Genomic DNA, 20,723 nt, shown 5'->3' with positions numbered 1-20,723 from the left:
TATATTTGATATATTATTTATTAACTTTTTTTTTTTTTATGTAGCGCAGGAGCTCTCGGGTCAGTGTCGACGTAAGCCGAGACGTTTGGGGTCATGACCTACTTGGTTCTTTGCCGGTGGAAAAACAAACACGTTATACGCAAAACTAAGCACAGCACTGGCCCGGACGCCAAAGTTTTTTTGTGGTTTTTCTTTTTTTTCTGGGGGGTGGAAAAGAGATACTAGTGCCTTCGGAGATGGTCAAAAACAAAAAAACGGTTGACTCAGCTAGCGGTGCCGCTACCTCCTTGATAAATCAAGGCGGGCGAGGTTGCTTTATTTATTGTGGAAACACACACACACACACACATTACTAATTGCAGCACATATCACGGCAAAAGTATTCCACCCCCGCCAAAGTCAAGCCGGCTTGACAGAGAAGGATCACCCCCCCACCACCACCACCACCACTATCCCCTCCCCATCTATTCTTTTGCCAGGACGGGATTAAAAGCTGGTTATCGTTCAATCCCTTTAATGTCGCCTCTCTCTCACTCTCTCTCGCCGCTGCCGTTTCAAGTTAATTAAATTTCTTCTGGGGGCGATGGCGTATTGGCCGCCTGACAGGTAACGTTATAAAGCGTGACCTTCCCCGGAGTTGTTATCGTTTTGACAGCACGGATACTCGGCGCTTTGGGGGGAGAGCGGCAAGATGCGAGTGGGACAGTCCGATAGGATCTGCGCATGGCGTCCTGTCCGGCGAGACGTCTCTTTGCTGCAAATGTCAAACGTTAGATTCCATCACGGCATTTCGCAACAAGACGAGCGTTTGGGCAGAATTTCCACTCATCGATATTGGAGGTTGCCTTTTGAACGGGGCGTTCCAAATGCTTATCTCTCAGCATTCCAACACGGTCTTCTGCCCTTTGCCTTTTATGGCAGTCTTCTTCCCCCCCACCCCCCCACCCCCCGCCCGATCTCGGTCGCCTTGTGCATGTTTGAGTGCAACATGCGAGGACAAGCGAGCGCCATGTTCAATTGTCCGTTCGCTGAGCTCAGCAGGCTTTCAAGGCCCTGCGGCCAACAGCGCCAAACAATGACTGAGTGGCAAGCTTCGGATGCGCTCCGGCGCCCCTTGTGGACAGATGTTGCAATGACCGTCTTTCTTTTGATCAGCGCAAGAAAAAGACAAACAAAAACAGTCGGGAATAACCATTCTTTGCTCGTTCAACTGTGGTGAAAGCAAACGCAGAGCAAAAAAATGGACACGTTTCGATGTATGTTGCTGCTCGTGGATTGAACCGTTCCCCCCAAGGAAGCACACGGCGCCTCGTCGGAAAGGCGCCTGAAAAGGTTTTCGGGGCAAAGATGTCCATGAAGTGGAAACACAAGCCAGTAGGAAGCGGAATCTGAATTTGCTGCCCTAAATAAGGAGCCGCGGCCGAGGGGGCTTTTTCTACTCGCGAAAAGCCCCCCCCTCCCCCCCCCAGTCGGCTCCATCGAAGCGTTCACATCGTTTTAAAGGCACGTGATAACGCTGCGAGACCGTTGCGGTCAATGAGAGAAACACTCGCTGCAATGGATGCGATAGAGAGGCACAAAAAATAAAAAGCCTGACAATCAAGTCGCCAGACAACTTGGCCCAACTTTCATTGCCGCTGACAATTTGTTCCTGCAAACGGATTGCGACGCTTTCAGCGATGCCACCTCGGGCTGGTGACAAATAAAAAAAAAAAAAATGTAAGCGTCAGTATGAAATTGTCTTCATGCTAAATTGCGCATTTCGCAAAAGCTCGCTACCCCACACCGGCGCTCAGAGTGACTCGCTCGACAGCTAAGCCAGACAGACTTTCTAATCCTCTCCCGGTTCTTTCACATCGGAAGAGTTTTGCGAAACTCGTTCCTTTCTTTGACCCCCCCCCCCCCCCCCACACTCATGATACCTTTGTCGCATCATCTGCTCCCCTCCGCAAAATAACGTCAGATTGCGTATTTTTCTGGGTGGCAATTTTGTCACGTTTCAAAGTAGGACTTTGCCACTCAACACCAGCCCCCCCCCCCTCCCCCGCTTTTGTTTTGCACACAATTGCGAATGGTCACCTCCCCATTTATAACTCCAGCCATTCATATTTCCCCCACCGGGTGCCCTGGCAGCAAGATGGAAGCATATTTTTGGCATCGCTCTTCCCGAAACACAATTCTTCCCCCGTCGACACGCCGCCGCCTGCCGCTTCCCCCCCCCCCCCCCCCCCCCCTCCCTCACACCTCCATCCATCTGTCTTCCCTCTTTCTGGGCCCTCCCCCGCTGTGGCCCCTCCTCTATCCCGTTCCAAGCGACCCTCCTCCCGACCGACTCATCTGCGGCCAAGACGCTCCGCGTTGTGCTGACTCTCCATTCCACGGCTCCCTTTGACCGAGCACGAGTTTACCGCGATCCGATGCTTCCTGCAATTTTCCCCTTGGCTCCATCCACATTCATTTTGCCGCATGGCCGCGCATCCCTTTTTTTTTTTGTTTCGATCTCTTGAGGGCGCTCGCGTGCACTTTGAACATGTCGGGCAGCGCCGCCGCGCAAGCGCCCGGACGTCGCCGACTCGCAACAATGCCAATAATCCACCTGTGCTAATCCATTTAGCATCATTGTCACGTCCGCGAGCACGGATTGAGTGGGATCAACTCTGGCAGCCCCTCAATGCGACCGATTGTGAAAGGGAGCTGGCGAGATATGTCAAAAGTCGGCCTACAAAAATAAAAAAAAAGTGCAACAAAGCTTTATCTTCGCCCGCGCATTTTGATCCGAACGATTTTCTCCGCACGCAGAAAGTAGTCATGATATGAGTATCGCACCGGAACTAGTTCATCACGTCGCGCGTCGACGCCATTATCGGAACGCGGCCACAACACGCATTTTAAATGGCGCAAATGTAGCCCCATCTGGTGGCCGGACACAAAACTTGCGGAACAAAATCGGATCAAATAACACTCATCAGAAACGGCTCATATTTGCAGTCACTCGATTGTCAAAAAAAAAAAAAAAACGCTCCGCTTGGAGTATATGTCTATTATTTCTAAATCTAACTTTAATCACACACACACACACACACACTTGCTAGTGTGTTCTCTCAATGCCGCTCCGGCAAGCGTGAGCAATAGAATGCCACCGGCTTTGTATCCATCAACAAATAACAACGCAAATAAAAATCAATGGCCCGGCGACCGCAAAGTGCTGGCTGGCCAATTAAAAGCCAGCATAGCCCACAGCCTCCTTTAAAGAGGATGCGTGGCACGACCCAAAAAAAAAAAAAAAATGGCCGACGCATCATAGATGATTGACATTGCTACGGGACAATATGATAGATCATAACGGAACCAAGCGGAGTATAAAGACATATTTCCAGGTTTTGCGGATGGGGGTGTAAAAGAAGGCCATTTTGGGTGTCTTGTGATCTCTAAGTGAGATCCAAACCCTTGTCTATAAACCACTTTGCTGTTTGCACAAACCTTTTCAAGAGACCCTCTAATATTCACGCGGTTCCAGCCGGCGAGCAGCAGGCAGGACGCTCTTGCACACAGATCGGCGCATTTGATTTCACCCGTTTCCCTGGCAACCGCATGAAAAAATAAAAAATAAAAAACGGCCACCGTGGTCTGTCGTTTACAAAGCCCTCCGGTAGGTATTATGACTTAAAGACTCTCGGCAGAATCTCGCCGACGAAAGATTAACACAATGGAAGCAGACTGTAAAAATACCCATCTTTCCCCGAGCAATGTTTAACGGCGATAAAAACAAACAATTAAAAAAAAAAAAGAAAGGCACGAATGGAAATGAACACACTCGGAGGAAAATTGGGCAAAGGGAGGAAAAGGCATCGAGACGACCGTATTCGTCACGCGGCTTTCATCGCCAAAGGGGCGAGGTGTACTCTGTATTTCACCGCACATACGTCAGCAGCAATCAAAAGGGCCTGGAGACGGAAACACCTCATTATGAACAAAAAAAAGTGATGGAAAGTCAGCCATTTTGGTTTTAGGCGTCCCCCTGGGCTCCCCCTGGGGTCCCCTCAAGCTTTCCAGGAGTCCTTCAAAAAACTCCTGCTAATTTTGTCCAATTGCTACGTCATTGACAAACGATGCAAACGGTGGTGGGCCTATGACAATACACTCCACCATTATTGATCAAATTTTAAGAAAATGCGCCGCGGATGTACGCGTAAATAGCTGATGCTAAATTACCTCCCCCACGCAAAAATGAGATTTGTCTTTCTAAAATCATTTCAAGAAATAGGGGGAAAAAATGCTGAGCCGGACGGTTAAATCGTTAACGCTTGGGCAGATAGATGGCGAATATATTCCCACAGATGGCGACTTCGCCTCCAGTTCGTATTTCATCGCTTTAATGAATATCCGTGCCCGCTTACCGCCACCTTCTCTTCCCACCGGGGAGAATAAGTAGCTCTCGGTAATCAGCGGCTCATCATAGCACGACGTGTGGCGCGCAACGCACTCGGGCTTCTTTTCATCTCATCCACCGCTGCAGACTTTTCTAGCAAATGGGAGGTGGCGGCGGCGTTTACAAAAGCGGAGCAAGCCCAACCGCTGGCGTTCCCGCGGGAGCTGGCCAACACGATGGAGCCATTAGGGGAAGGAGGGTGGGGGGTGGGGGGAGATGATGGCTGCTGCTTATTAAGGGCCAGAAAGGGTTGCCCATGTTTCAGCAAATATGATTCACAATGCGCTTCCAGAGCACATCGTTAGCAAATAAACAAAACAAAACAAAAATGAATAAAAGACGGTGTCACCGGGCCACCGTTCTAATTTGATCAAGATGTAAAAAAAAAAAAAAAACGGGCACACTCGAATCAGGTATTCTATTTCCTCCGCACACCGCGTGGCTGTTTAAGGACTGAATGGATCTGTTGAGCGAAGCTATTTTCATTATTCAGAGCGAGTGCGCATCCGGAAAATGGCCCGGCGAGTACATTAACGGCGGCCCATTCTTGCTTTCAAGTGGCATCGCTCTCAACACCTGTCGCCCAATGGAAGGGTTGTTGTACTTCGCCCCCCCCCAACCCCTCCACCGGCCCAAATAAATAAATAAACCGGAGGATTCAAATTGAATAATTTATCCCAAGCACGCCGACATCTCTTTTTTACAAGCAGGCCGGCCGAGCCACGCACAGCTCATATTTTCTCTCTTTTTTTTCTTTTTTTCACTGAGGACTATATCGGACACAAAATGGACCAAATTAATGCTGCTTTACGGTTCACTATTTTAGAGCCATGTATCATACTTTCACTCTGACATGATGGCCCATAATAAAGTCGGGATCCAGCGGGAGTAATGAGCCACCGCGAGGCCGGGCCACGCTCGACCGAATTCATTACTAAATAACCTGATGAGATGCAGGCTACACTCGGGTGGACACGGCGCGGCTTATTTAGACTCACTGGAGACCAAAGCGGTCGTGGCTCTCGTATACGGCAAAAGTATGGGGACGGCTCGCCGTCACACAGAACTGGACGATGCAAATAAAGCTGTCCAATCATTCATCCGTTGAAAACCAAAAAAACAAAAAACAATGAACGCACATGAAATGGACTGCGTGTTTATCGACACCCAACTTGTAATCCGCTGCAATACGAACGCCGTCGGTCGGCGCCGCAAATGCCAAACGAGCGTGACAAATGTGCGCGGGGGGCCACACCAGAGCTTATCTGGAGCAAGTACGCTCCGAGCGAGGGGCCTGTCGGCGGAGCTTCGTTTTGAACCCAGGAACATTTTTCTTTGTCAGAAGTAGGAGGACCTATTTTTATCTTTGCTTCTTGTTTGATGAAGTAAGGGGGAGAGCGGCGGGTGGAGGGGTGGAGGGGGGGTTAGAGCGCTTCCTGGCAGATTGGTCCTTTTGCCACATCTGGTTGGCATTTTCAAGGTGACCTTAGGCAACGTTTGTTCGAAGTTGCAACCGGGTTACCCCCCCCGCTACATCTGTCATCTCTTTTGACGGCATGCTACAGCCCCCCCCCCCCCCCCGCCTATTTCATTCATTCATTTTCATTCATTTTCCGTACCGCTTGATCCTCACGAGGGTCGCGGGGGGTGCTGGAGCCTATCCCAGCTGTCTCCGGGCAGTAGGCGGGGGACACCCTGAATCGGTTGCCAGCCAATCACAGGGCACACAGAGACGAACAACCATCCGCGCTCACACACACACCTAGGGACAATTTTAGCGTGTTCAATCAGCCTGCCACGCATGTTTTTGGAATGTGGGAGGAAACCGGAGCACCCGGAGAAAACCCACGCAGGCCCGGGGAGAACATGCAAACTCCACACAGGGAGGCCGGAGCTGGAATCGAACCCGGTACCTCTGCACTGTGAAGCCGACGTGCTAACTGGACGTGCCACTGGACTACCGGGCCGACAGCCCCCGCCCCCCCCCCCGCCTATTTGTAATCGGAAAATCCGTTCAGCATTGAAGCGGATTCCTGAGCCCCGGATGATCGATGAGGGCCCTCCTCCATAATGGAGCTGAGAAGCGCTAACGCGTAGCGGTGCGAACGCAGCTTGGAAAAGAAAAAAAAAAATAGCACGCGGCGGCCGGTTCAATTCCTGCAACGACTACAAACCGGGTAACGTTCCAGGCTTTATGACAACAGGGCAGCAGTCGCTAAAATGTCAAGGTGACATCGGCACCTTGGAATGGATTGCTGCTCGGGTAAATCGCCGCGCTGGAAATGCTACGCCGCGAGAGAAATAGGTCATTTATGTAGCACGGGCAAGATTCAAAACACGGGCAAGCAGGTAGTGAGTCTTAAAAAAAAAAAAAAAAAAAATACTGTTCCGTCAAAGGCAAAGTTAACATCCGGCATCAGTGCAGCATCTCAGCTTTTGAGACGTTGCGGCTCAGGAGTGCTCCGAGTCTCCTGTCATCCTTCGTGTCCAGCACCTAAACCGCTTTTGGCTGCAAGAGTCGGCGATTAAGAATTTTGCTGGAGGCCCTTTCAACACATGACTTAAGGTTATTACTTTGGAGGCTGCGAACGTTCCTCATTTACGTCAGGGTTGAAGAAGGCAATTTTCCAGTATTTTTTTTTTTTCAAGGCTGGGGCTGTATTAAAATAAATTTAAAAAATCACACATCCGGACTTGAGTATTTTTAGACAGGCAAAAGACTGTTTTTTTTTTCCTTCCCTCCAGTTGTTTTCTCTCCCCATCACAGCGAATTCAACATCTTTCAAGAGTTTTTTTTGTGCACCAAAGCAAACAGGAAGCGGGGCGCTTTCAGGTGGCGCGTCGCACGCCAAATGCGCAAACAAACACGGGGGCCAAAACAACTTGAGGTGGCAGACGGCGCACCACAGGAAATGTAAGCGCTACTCACACAGGAGGGGGTAGTTGGGGGGGGGGGGTTTGGTGCTGTCATTCAAAGTGGCGCCAGGCAAAAGAGAATGACGTCTGCGCTTTGAAAATACTCGCCACGATGGCAAACCAAAGATGGCGGCGGGTTGGGGAGGGGTGAGGGTGGCGGGGGGCCGCAATATGTATTTCAGTGTAAAAACGACTCGAGTACAAACTGTCGAGTATGACCGAGTGAATTTGTTTAGTCGTCAACCGTATAGCTCGCTCCAAAGAGGTGCCGGTAGCGGCCGTAGAACTTTTCCGAAGGAAACTTTTTTCCTGAAAAATGAAAAGCCAAGGTCTGACTACGGCAAAAAAAAAAAAAAAAAAAAAGTCTCACTCGCATGCGATGTTTGTATTGTCTTTTTCACACTATCTTCTCCCACCAACCACCTTCGCGCTAAAAATAAACACTTGCGAGGGAATATATGCTTAAGCTTCTTAAAGCGAAGCTGAAGGCGCAACAATGGCTGCCACCAAATGAGGTGTGAAAGATTGCGAGAATGCTTCGCCTTCGCGCGTCTCTCCACTCGCACCATCTGTAGCCGTGCGCACGTGTTAGCTAGGTGTCAGCGACTTTGGGTCTAAATACAGCATTAAAACTCGATTATTTTTTTTTTTTAAGTTAAAAAGACATTTCCAGTAGAGAGGGCTGAATAATTACGACTATTCCAAAGGACATTGCAATGTCATAGAATGCAACTTTTAAAAAAACTCAAATAAATAAATCGCAAAGGCTGCAAGTCAAAATGTTCAAATCCGAATTCCGCGGGAGTATCGCCGTCATTGTATCGGGGGGCGAGAGCATTTTTAATTCATGCTTTTGTCTCCTCTCGGCTGGATTTCTGTCATGCACTTGATTTTGGTGTCAGCCAATCCTCCACCAAGCGTCTCCAGTTGGTCCAGAATGCTGCTGCTCAACTCACTCCCTCTCCCGCTAAATTTTTTCAAGAGCCAATTATTTGTTTTTAAATGTTTCCGAGCTCCTCCGCCCCTTACGCATCTGCCGCCCATCTTTAAAACTTTATTCTTTGGCGTTTGACTCGGGATGAGACTTGATTTTGAAGCTTTCTACCGTCTTTGTTATTGATTCATGCGGTTGATCGTTTGCCGTCGTCCGATTTATTTCTCGCTCGGCGGACAGCACTTTGTAGACGGCGGCGGTCGTTTGAAAGCGCTGGAGAAAGTCGAGCGTCACTCTTTAGTGCACGGCCGAGCATCGGGAGAGTCACTTTAATCAAACCTGGCGACGGAATTGCCGCATGACAACTTTTAACAGGCTCCGTTTCATAAAAGCCCTTCCTTTGCAGAGTTGAGCATCGTGCAGAACATTTTGCACCGTCCGCGACAGCCGCGTATAAAAAATGATTCATATTTAATACGGCGCGATTCTGGACCGCGATGCTAACTAGAAATTGCAATTTCGGGAGGAATTACAGAACGTGTGAAAGCTGGAATGCGGAAATGGGAGAGAAATCGTGTGGATATGTCCGCATCTGTCATCTCTTGTTCGGGGATGTGCAGGACGTACACACGGGCCTTCGGGTACTAAATATTTCATTGGCGATAAACATTGCAGTGAAAGACGTCACGCCGAGTCAGAGAAAGAGAGACGGGAGATAATGACTTCAAAGTGGGAGGGGAAGGTTAAACATGGAAAAAAAAAAAAAAAAGAGTCCAGACAACACGGAGGGAGGAGTGCACGTGTCATGTTGCGACATTAACGGAGGCCGAAAGGTGATTGAACACTGGACAATTTATTGATTATACAGATTTTTAAATAAATTAATTTTTTTTTTTTTTTTTTTGCGCGTGACGTAAAAGCTCATTTTTATTTTGATGGAGCGCTTCCTCCTCGGACTATTCATCATAAGCACATTTCCCACGTTTATCGGCGAGTCCTACGACGACGACGAACGCCAGCGTGGAGTCAATTTCACACTCGGGCGGCGGCCGATGGATGGGGCGTGTGCGGAGCGTCTCGACTCTTCCAGCGCCCTTAAAGCTACAAGTTGAAGCCGTGGCAATGTTTGATTTGTCTTCTTGTTAATATTTGATTCTCTGCTCGGGCACAATCAAATAAATAAAACGCAATGAGAGGGAGAAAGAGAGACAGAGCGAGTATTATTTATGAATCAAGTCATTATGCCCAGTCCAAATCGCAAACACCTGATGAAATATTCATCTTCGCCCCATTTTGGGAGGGGAGCACTGCATTCATCATCGGCCACTAAATACATTGTCGTTTAGACAAAAACAAGTCGCGAGGGAGTTCATAAAGTAGCATACGGAGAGGAAATACCCAAGTAGCCAAAGTCTGTTAGTTCTCGTGGACTAGAGCAGGCGAAAGTAGACGAGATTGGGCTGAAAAAGTGGGTCAATGTGACAGCCATGTTGGCTTCCCATTAAAAAGAATGCATGCATGTACGTGGCGGCCATGTTAGGAGGGGCGACTGTCCCATCATAGGGAATACGAGCTGTATTGGGTGCCTGAAAAAAAAGTACAGCTATATAATGGACAATTGCTACTTCTTTCTTTTTTTTTTATTTTAATATTTATATATTTCAACGGTTGCAAATGACTGAAGCGTTTATACAAGCGTACTCGCAAGACCGGAATCGACTTTTTCATCTATTTTAATCATTTGCTGTCAAATTGCACGCACTTACACAGCTTTGCGTGTGGTCAGTGCATCTGACAGATGAGAAAGAGTGGGCCTACCAGGGACCAATGCCGCCCCCCCCCTCACTCCCCCCGAGCCTGTTCATTACCGCCAGCAGCGGAGAAAAATACTCCGCAGCCCGCCAACTTCATTTGCTGCCATTTTCTCTCATTTTTCGCTGCAAAGCACAACAGAGCGCCGCCGTGGCTCCCCCGCAGCGCACCGGCGCGCGCCTGCGAAGGAGAGATTGGTCTAGGCGAGCTCACACGCTGTTTCAAAGCTAAAGCTGCCTGGAATTCTCCCCCTTCGCCCCACTCCACCCTCCAACTTCCTTTTTCATCTGTCATGTTTCCTAAGAGGGAGAAAATGAATCGGACGACTTGCGTTTTGCTTTCTTGTCGTTAGCGGAAAAACTTTACATTTACATTTGAGGAACGCCGAAGCGGAAACAGTGCGACACGTGAAATGAGATACTTTCAGCGGATTGCGCAATCTCTGTCAAAGTCTGTTTTCTTGTTCCTGAATTGGACGCGGTTGGCTTTGCGTTACTGGCAGCTCACATTGCGGCAAGTCGGCGAGATGCAGGCCTGTCATGGCCGCCGAAGAAACCCAGGTGACAAAGCGCATTTTTGTGTTGATTCATTTCTTGTAAGATGGATCATTCAAAACGACTTAACGGGGATGAGGGGGTGGAGGGATAAATGTTTGCAGTTTGCTCACTGACCCGGAGCGGAACTAACTAAATTTCCAGACCCATTAAAAAAAAAAAATACATTTTTTCAACACGCAGCCAATAATGTCAACCACTGGCAACAAAAGTGACTCCAATGGTGGCCACACAACAGAAACTCTTTGGGTCCAATCAAGTACAAAGTTATCATTTCGAATATCGGCGAAAATAATTGGATGGCCGGGATATCAGAAAGTCCAAAAAAAAAAGAAAAAAAAGAAACGCAGAGTTGTCCGTACTTGTTTGCTTCCCGGCAAATTGGCACGCTAAAAGTCGAGATGTATCCTCAATTCAACTCGACCGCAAACCTGGCAGATGTTCGTGCATCAGATTGAGGGCTTTCTTTTTGGAACGGGAAGAAAAAAAAAATACTCCCCCCCCCCCCCCTCTCTGTTATGCTATAAATGCTCCTCGGCACTCATTGAGCTCTTTGGAAAAGATTTGAACGGAGAAGAAAGGAAACAACTGGCGCAATCTTGTTTGGATAAGACAGATAGTTATCCAGCGGCTTTAATCCAGTTTTTAAAAGAGTTTTTCCAAGTCTCCCCTTTGGGGGGTCGGGGGGGGGGTGTAATGCGTCATCTTGCGCAACTTTTGTAAGTGCCAACAGGCTCACGTGATCTTCTCTCTCTCGGTGTGATGTTAGCAAGTACAACAACAGCATCGTCGAGTGTCAACCTGCGACTTCCCCCGAACCTTTTAGAGCCTTCTCGGCAAAGGAAGTGTTGACAACGCGCAAACCCCGATGCAGGAATTGCCAGCGGGTTTATTAACACCCGCCGTTCGCAGCTTCCCCGAGGTGCCTCGACGGGTGGCGGCTCGCCAGAGCGGGCGAAATAATAAATCAGCGAGAAATATGTTCTCGAAAAGGCCTTTGTACGATTCGCGTGGATTCGGATATTTCCGCATGGTCGATTTTTTGCCACGGGGCTTCCTCTTTATTTTTATTCATTTATTTATTTTTTGCGCGACGAATGCGATCGTTGACATGAAAAAGTAGTTTTGACTTTCATTCGAACCGTGTTTTTTTTTTTTTACAGTGTAAAAATAAGCGGGACTGATGTCGGAAAAGACATTTGAAAGCCAAACTACAACTTAAAAGTTTATCTCCGGATACTCTTCGGCTGCGATGTTGTTTTTTTTTGTGTGTGTGTGGAAAGGCTGAATATTTCACCTCACATGACCTCCACAACCGTTTTTTTTTTTTTTTTTTTACCTGTCCTTTTCAACTGCTCGCTCATGCAGAATTTCGGCTCTGTTATGCTGTTCACCCCCCCTCCCCCTTTTCTGTGCAAGAAGGGAGTTGGAAATACTCAGCAACAAAGTTGCTCAATCTTTAAACAGGCTGTGATTTAAAGAAGGGAAATATTCTCTTTTTTTTTTTTCCTTCGTAATTTTTTTTTTTTTTGTAGCCGCACGCGGCGCAGCACGATGTCTCTTTTGGTTCTTGCCAGCAATCAAGACTCAAAGCGCGGAAAAGGCGACGAGCAACAAGAAAGGGCCGCCGCTCGCAGCATGGGGGGGGGGCACGCCGCGGCGCAAATGATCTCACGGGAAGAATCGGACGACGAGCGTGACTCCCGACGACATCCCAGCGTCATATGAAGCGGCCCTTTTCGACGTGAGGCTTGGTACTGAAACTTTCATGTTCTGGATGGTAGAAACCAACGAGGGAAGCTGACTGATGCAATATAAATAACGCTGAATGGAACGGCGGCTATATTTATGCGCTCGCGCCGTCTCCGATGAGTTGACACCGAGTACAGCAATTAACATTTTAAAGGTTAGCGTTTTGGAAAACAAGGGCCGACCTCGTCCCCCCCCCCCCCCCCCCCCCCGTCCTCCCTTTCCTCTACTTTGCTTTGTATTTCGCGCCATATTTTCACCCTCTTTGGGTGCACTGACAAATCCGGGACCTTCTCTTCGTGAAGAAGGTGAGAAAAAAAAAACTGACAGATTATAAGGGAATGATGAAAACGGCAGTAACAGAAAGTAAAATGGTGTTTCATCAACATTTCAACATACAGAAGGAGGAGAGCCAAAGAAGGTAAAAAGCCGGATTGAGTCCAGTCAAAGCGTAAAGAAACGACCGAGCGATGCTGATACCGACGCTCATTTGATCTAATTCCAGTCAAACCATTGAAATACAAACATTTGGGGAAAAAGAAGACGAATCAATGCCTGCCTGCGTTTTGAGGGTGTTAAAATGCACACGAGAGGGGATGGGGGGGAAATAATGTTTCTGGGCTACTTTCTGTTCTCACATATATGATTAGCATCACATTTGCAGCATGCGAGCCGGAGGTCACGAATATTGAGCGATCCGTAATCCGCCGTTGCCATGGCAACGGCTCCGATGCCCTTTGACCCTTTACATTACAAAGCCTGCAAACGAAACCACTGTCGTACTTTAGTCGATTTAGCATTTTGAGGTTTTTGTCCGCCTCACAGGACACATGTACTGCACACACACACGCACAAGCATGACAAGTGCGACGTGACACCACCCACAAACACCTGCGTCCCTCCATCTCGGCTCCCCCCCCCCCCCCCCCCGTGGCTTCATGTCTCCTTACAACGGGCCAAGATGGCGAACAGGACATTTTCCTTTTATGCCTTGCCAGTGAATGTCACCGCGCCACCGTCTCTCACACACACACACACACACACACACACACACACACTGAGCGCAATTGTTGCGCGGCAGCCGACTCCGTTGAAAGCATCGAGATCGAGAGCGGCCCAACATTTCGTTCTTTCCATACGACGAAGGAGATGATGGACGAAGACATGCGGTCTTTATCAGAGACGAGCGCTGCAGGTCTGACCGAGGCTCATTTCATTTACTTAAGTGGATGTCGGAGGCAAGTACATGACGACACTCTCCATGTACACCGACGTGCAGTGCAATTTTTTTTAACAGTTTACTCGGCTTCAGTGAAAAAGAAATTTTGTACCGCAAAATAAGAAGTTACTCCAGCTGCAACCTAGACTTTGTTTGAATATATTCGAGTTAATCCTCTGTGATCCTGCTTTTTAGGCCGACAGAAAGTGACAACTGCCGCTTCAGGTCATTTTATAACGTACATTTTTGGGCGTGATTATTTTGCGGTAGTGTGAGATGAAAAATGAGATTAGTTAGTTCGGAATAAACCCTAAACAATTTGTTTGCCTGAAAAGCAGAGTGACTGCTATGCAGTTCCTCGATTGCACTTGCGCTCTCTCGACGTATTACGTGCGTTAATGTGTTTGCAATCATCGGAAAGTGTGTTTTAAGGCTCCACAAATTCAGCTTTGTAGCTTCATTGGAAAGCACTCGCTGTTCCTTCGGCAATCGAATCGCCAAAACATGCGTTGAATACAAAGAGTTGAAATAATGCAGGTCGTTTAAAAAGACATTCCCACCAACTTTATACATGCTTTACTTTCTTAATGTGCATTTCCAATCCACGGTCCAAATAAAAAGCTCGTAGGTGGGAAAAAAAAAAAAAAGAAGCGCATTAGTGAGCACTAATCGCATTGCCCTTCAAGGCCGCAATTGATTTGCGCTCGGACGGGAGGGAGTCCTGGCGGAGGTTTGTCGTCCAATCGTTGCCGTCACCAAAACGCGTCGCTTCAAGCAATACAATACAATACAATACAATACTCTCGGGAAGGTATCAACTAGTACGCTTCGGTAATGTTGAAGCTTTTTTTTTTTTTTATAAGTGAGAACTGGCGCTGAGAGACTCTCCAGTCTGATATTAGTGTAAATATGTCCCACTCGGTGGGAATCGGCATAAAAGGCAGCTAGCAGCTGGCGCTTTGCGAGCTCCTGCGGGCCTCGGTCAGCACACACCACCGGCTCACTGATGAAGACAGATGGATCGGGGTGGCCGCAGTCCTGACGCGCTCCGCTACGGACACCCCGCCCAACTGCTTCGCCATCCTCCCCCCGTAGGCCACGAGCGCCCTCCTCTCGCTAAGCTTCCGACGAAACCGAATAACCTGCGGAGAGCGCGCGACTGGGAACTGATATGCAATGAGAGACGCATCTTTATTTTTGCAAACGCCGTTGTTTTTTATTTTTTATTTTTTATAAATCGCTTGATCGTTCCATGCAAGTCTGACTCGAGACTCACGACATTTCTCGCTTGCATTGAAGTCTTTTTGTCTGTGAAGAAGGTTGGAAAGAGTTCGCACCTGGGCCGCCAAGGACTTCTTCTCGTTGCCGGGGAACAAAGGCGCCGCATCATAACATGTGACAAATCGTCATTTGCAATCGGCTAACTATTCTGAGATTATATAAAAAAAAAAAATTAAACTAATCAAAACGAACCAAGAACCACAATGAAAAACATCCTAACCCAAACCCCCTCATAATGGGTCTCCCCGCGCTATTTATTTCCATTATTTCTCAAATCACACTGCACGTGTCCACTATTTCTGAATGTGGAAACATCTTCTCGGTGTGCCTCACAACAAATCAAAGCGAGTGTTGTTTCACAAAAGGCGGAATTGCTCCTCACGTCTACTAACACCTTCCTGCGCCCAAATCCAGGATATGTCACGCAAGACTTCCCATCCGCACAACACAATTTCCCAGCCACCTCTCTGCGCTGCAAACAAACTTGTCATCTCTCCCGTTTGGGGGAATGAAGTGACGGCCCCTGCGAGGACTGAAACCAGTCGAAAAAAAAAATAAACCTCAACTTGGGGAATCATCTCCGCCAACAACCCCCAATTATCTACGAGGAGACAACAGATCAAGTCTCTGAGTGGAAACGTCAGAAAAGACGTTTTCCATTCTCCCTGGACTGATATGGAAAACGAGAGAAACACCTTTGGGGTTCTCCGCGCATGCGCGTTCCACCAAAAATCACCCCAGGCACCGCGGCATTAATACCCGGCACCGTCTTCCTCGCCCGGCTTTTGATAATTCCGCATCATTACGCGCAAATGCTCCAAATGGAGGCTCAACCCTCACGCCGAATGCAATAAATGCCCCGAGAAAGGTGCTCAATAGTGTAGACAATTACAGCAGATGTGCAAGGCAGGCAATGTTTACATGACACCCGTAACAATGCTTCATTCCGCAAATGTTACCTGGTGTCGTTTTCTTTGGGCCCTTGTCAGTGCTCTCCACGGCGGTCGTCCCTTGACGATGGATCCAAGTGGAAAAATGACTCCCCATCACTGCAGAGAATAATTGTTGTGAAATGACAGCTGAGAGTGGATAATTACTACGAGCGCTGGTTGCTGTCTGTTTACAAGCAAGGCAAAAAAACAACAACAAACCAACACATGGACGAAGCACTCAATGCAAAAAGGACACTTTGTCGGCTAGACAGACAAAACTCTCGGTCGAACAAAACTTGCGAGTGAATTGTGAATTATTATTTTCAGCCAGCCGCTTTTCACTTACTTCCATTTCGAAGGTGGTGGGGCTTGGGAAGAAAGTCACCTGCAATTATATCCAGTTCGCTTATGCTTAGGAAAAGTGGTACTGTACTAAAAAATAAATGCATGATTGATAGATGGAGCTTTCAACCGCAATATTCCATTTTTGCCTCCTTTCAGGTGCAGAGCCGACGGCTGTTTGTTAATTAGGAAACCTGTGCTCGAGGCGGTGTAGTAAGTGAGCTCGGTGTCACTTTTCGGTGTCAGTAACAATTTTTATGAGTTGAATACAATCAAAAATAATAATTATAGCATTTATATATTTTGTTTATTCAATAACAATGGCAGAGTTGACAAATTTTCTCTGTATTATGAGTTATCCGTTTCCTATCAGAACAGGAAGTGACGTAAGGCGGCCATTTTGGATTTGGGAATCGTGTGCCGTGCCCAACTCTTGCCATTTTTTTACCTCATTGCTACGTTTCGTTATTGTATTATTGTAAAATCTACTATTGTAGTTGCTCATTAAATATAATTAAAAAGTAATTCTGCATATGGGTATATGTACTGTAAATATAAACTACACACTTTTTCCTCATGCTGAGTTGCCATGGTAATGTCTCTGTATACAAACAAACATGGACGTTTGTGTGCGTGTTTTTTTTAATCATGCTAAGGGTGTGAATTGACAAAGCATTATGAATGATGTGCATTCAATGTAATTGTGATTTTGTCTAATTGATTTTAACTTTTTGGCAAAAAAATTCATTGAGCAACATTGAGAAGCCACTTGGGAGCAGAGAAGGCAGGCTTTTCTTCTTTTTTGACAGTTTTGGCTTCTCTCGCTTTTTCTAAAGTAGCTTGCCCGGCGCTGATTTTTATGGATTTTTAATTCAATATCTAATAACACAACAAGCAACATTTACAGTGGGCCATTTATTGAACTTGTAAATGTGTTAGCCGTCATAAAAGCATGACCTTTTATTTTTTTCTACACTCACAAAAACCCATAAACGTTTGCACATTTATAATAATAATCATTTGCTGCTTCAACATTACATTCAAAGCTGTAAATCGTTATAACTACATTTTGTTAAAAACACAGTATTTACATAAATTGCAATACTTTTTTTTTTTTAATATTTGGCTTACTTACATTAATCTCATCACAAAATTTACAGGTTCTCCAGAACTGATTAATGGGAATATTTCATGTTAAAATAAAAATAAAAAATAAAATCACAACTCATAAAACAACTACGAAAATGAGACATACAAACAATACTAAAGCTAATCCCCTACGCGACCCATTCTGGAAAAAAAAAAAAAAGCATCACTGAACTCACGACTGCGATGCTGAATGTCCTCTGGCCTACGCATCAGAATGGACTCGTCACCGAGCGATGGCGGTGCCATTAAACGGGGTCGTCAACAACAATCTGCGTTTCGACTTTACATGTCATTTCTGCTCCAATTACTTTGTCCAAGAGAGATGACATTACAGTACTTGTCATGTTTTGTCATGAATTGTGCTTGGAAAAAAATTAAGTTGCGTATGATCAGTAGGGTGGAGCATTTTGGAGGTCTGCAAAAATCACGTTGCAGATGATCTGTTGAGATGAGCAATTCATTTTGTTGTCTTGGCACTATTTAAAAAAAAAAAAGTTCCATTGTGCATTCTACTTTGGCACAATACATGTAGCCCACCTGTTGAAGGTCATGCAATACGGTCAAGGACAAGTCCAGGCTCTAAAGCATGCAAAAATGCCAATAATCGCCCAAGTGTTTGGTCCAACTTTCTTCATTGAAAAGTGCAAAGCTGATTGGGGGAAAAAAAAAAAAAGGGCGACACAGGGTAGCGGGTTGCCAAGGAAACGACCTGCCTCGACGACTAACCTTAAAAAGTTGTTGGTCTTCAAATGGTAAAGTTACCTCTGCTTAAAAATAAAATAAAAGTAATCGTTCGGAAATGTCACTTTCATCGTACCATCGCTGCCGTAGATATGACGATATTGATCCGTGTTTAATTCCTTCTCCAGCACCATTTTTGCCCTACAATGTACAAATGTACAATTGTTACAAAAGACGCAGAAAGAAAAAAAAAATAATAATACGTGCAAGATTTTCGGTTCCCAATACTTAAGGCAAAAAAACAATCCTGATGTTTTTTTTTTTTTGATGACGCCTATCAAAACTGTAAACACAAGCTATAGAAAAACGAGGCTCCGTTTCTAAAAAAACGCCCGCCTTTTATCGGAGCGGAGGAACGCGATTCCGAGCTGAAAAACAAACGCGACCCCAAAAAAATTTGAGTGCCCAGTAGTAGAAAAGTGCAAATAATGCCAGTGTGTTTCCTTTGCCATCCTCCTATAGCTGCGACACCTTGCGGGGCAGAGGCCTCGGCCTGGGCACGCGAGGGTCCGAGGTTCCGTCCAGCTTCATGCTGCCCGTGCGCAGCTGGTGAGGTTTGGGGGGCAGGGCCGGAGGGGGGTCCGCCTGGGGCGGGATGGACAGGCTGTGGGGTAGCGGCACGGGGCGGCCGCGGGGGTTGTTCCTCTCGTAGACGCTGTAAGGCGGCGGCGTCTTGTTCTCTCGGCGGATGGGCTCGTCGGGGGCCGAGCCCGGCGTGGCGGCCGGGGGCTCGCCGGGGGCCAACTCGGTGCCCGACGCCTCTGACACGCTGCAGCGGCTCAGCGAGGAGATGCCGCTGCTGTAGCTGCCCGAGAGGACGGGCGAGTTGGAGACCAGGCTTGTGGAGTGGCATTCGGTGGGCGACGGGGTGAACGGCGGCATGGTGGCCTGGTGAAGGGGTTGGGGGGGGGGGGGACAAAACGCACAACCTTAACTTCATCTTCCCACGTCGGGCCGCCATGCGCCGCGCATTGACGCGGAGCTGTGATTGACAGCGCATGAGCTCTGTCACTTTTTTTTTTTTTTTTTTTCCCCCTCCTGCCTCCAAGCCGTCACCTGCGACAAAAGCGGCACACGCTTGGCACCGTCGCTTGTGACGAGCACACAAAGACGACAGAGCGGGAATGAGGAGGGGAAGAAAAAAAAAAAAAAGAAAAAAAAAAAGAAGCCTTCAGCCTCATTAACAGCTCCGTCTTGCGAAAGCTTTACAGGATATCGATTAAACGACTTGGAGGACTGCCTGTCAAGAAACCTTCTGGAATTAACGTTTCTACAGAAATGTTACGCAAATTCATGGTTCACCGTTTTGAAATATTTGATCGGCAACATTTCTCAGCAAAATTGATCTTGTCGTGTTTCCTGTGTGCTTTTTTAAAAAAAATGCCACAAAATGGCATCAAAGTGCTGTCATTCCGCATTTTTTTTTTTTTTTGCTTACCCATAAGCGGGAGTTTGGCAAAGATTGAACAATTCATCTCAAAAAGAGCCTTCAAGCCGTTTCATGCCACTCCCCAGTTGAAGCTTACTGTCAAACTAAACACGAAAACAGAGAATTATACAGCCATCCGCCCATTATCCGAACCGCTTCTCTCCTCACAAGGGTTGCGGGCGCGCTATGTGCACTCAAAACAAACTGATAGCTTTGCCTGAAGATTATTTAGCTTAATGCTAAGGGAAAAACAGAAAATGAAGACACGGTAACAGCTGACGGATATTTGAACACGGCAGAAAATATAACGGGCACATCTTCTTTATCCTCTCTACGCTATTTCTAGCGCATGGTCAATAAGCATTTTTTTTTTTTTTACATTCAAATCCTGCAATCAATCGGCGAGACGAGGTAACCAACCTTTTGCGGCGACCTGGACATGAGAATGGGAGACTGCGACCTCATGTTTTTCGCCGAAGAGCCTGCGCGGTGAAAATCAGACGATTAAAACCGAGGACACATTCAAACAGTTTTGCGCCCAACCGGCGCGATGCAGCGTGACTCATGCAAACATCCATACGTGCGAGTCCGAGACGCCCCCCTGCCCCCCCGTGGCTTTTTAGACATGCAACAGCTGCTGTCGCCTTTTACAACAAGGGGGCAGCAGGGGGCACTCAAGCATCTGTTTACATTTGCTGAATGGGATGGAATGGAATGGAAGACCTGTACCTGAGTACGGTGGCCTGGGAGGGATGGGGGGGACAAGCAACTTGCCAACAGGGTCAGAGAAGGACGACACGCCCTCTTTGACGCTGTCCAGGCTCCAGCTACTGGGCGTGGGTCGCACTTTTGACGGCAAACGGAGGACGTCACAATCATCGCCATGACGACAACAACAACAACAAGATGGCGGGTGCAACGCACAAACACAAAAAAAACCAACCATGCAATGCAAAACATGAGTGTGCTGAGGAGAACATTCTCTGTGTCGTGCAATCTTTCACGATCTCTTTTCATCAGCTCGTGCGACACCCCCGCCGTCGCAACAGGATGCTCGAGTATCCGCAACTCCAACGTGTCATCACACGCACTTTCGTCTTTCGCGCTAATTGCGGCGGACGACACCTAAAAGTGTCGCGTTTACCGCGCGGCGGAGGCACTTTTCTCATTTGCACCGCCGTGCAAATGAGAGATCGCGTGGCTGGTTTTGTGAAACTTTAAAAAAAAAAAAATAAT

General features: G+C 47.3%; 1 protein-coding gene and 1 long non-coding RNA gene across 4 annotated transcripts in view; one reads left to right on the top strand and one right to left on the bottom strand.

The window, feature by feature from the left end:
• LOC127593704 (uncharacterized) overlaps window positions 1–20,723 on the top strand; it is a 191,533-nt gene that overhangs the window by 76,217 nt on the left and 94,593 nt on the right. The window lies entirely within an intron of this gene.
• Window positions 17,069–20,723, bottom strand: part of dock4b (dedicator of cytokinesis 4b) — a 38,752-nt gene continuing 35,097 nt past the window's right edge. For all 3 annotated transcript variants that reach the window (XM_052055261.1, XM_052055262.1, XM_052055264.1), the window contains 3 exons: window positions 20,217–20,333; window positions 19,908–19,969; window positions 17,069–18,946 (listed from right to left, as the gene is read on the bottom strand). In XM_052055261.1, the coding sequence (XP_051911221.1) occupies window positions 18,515–18,946; window positions 19,908–19,969; window positions 20,217–20,333 (611 nt within the window). In that variant the 3' untranslated portion in view covers window positions 17,069–18,514. The remainder of the gene's footprint in view (window positions 18,947–19,907; window positions 19,970–20,216; window positions 20,334–20,723) is intronic.

This window comes from Hippocampus zosterae, chromosome 21, assembly GCF_025434085.1.
Source record: "Hippocampus zosterae strain Florida chromosome 21, ASM2543408v3, whole genome shotgun sequence".
Taxonomy (NCBI): Eukaryota; Metazoa; Chordata; class Actinopteri; order Syngnathiformes; family Syngnathidae; genus Hippocampus; species Hippocampus zosterae.
Note: the sequence above shows the minus strand (reverse complement) of the source record. Positions and strands in the feature narration are given on the sequence as shown.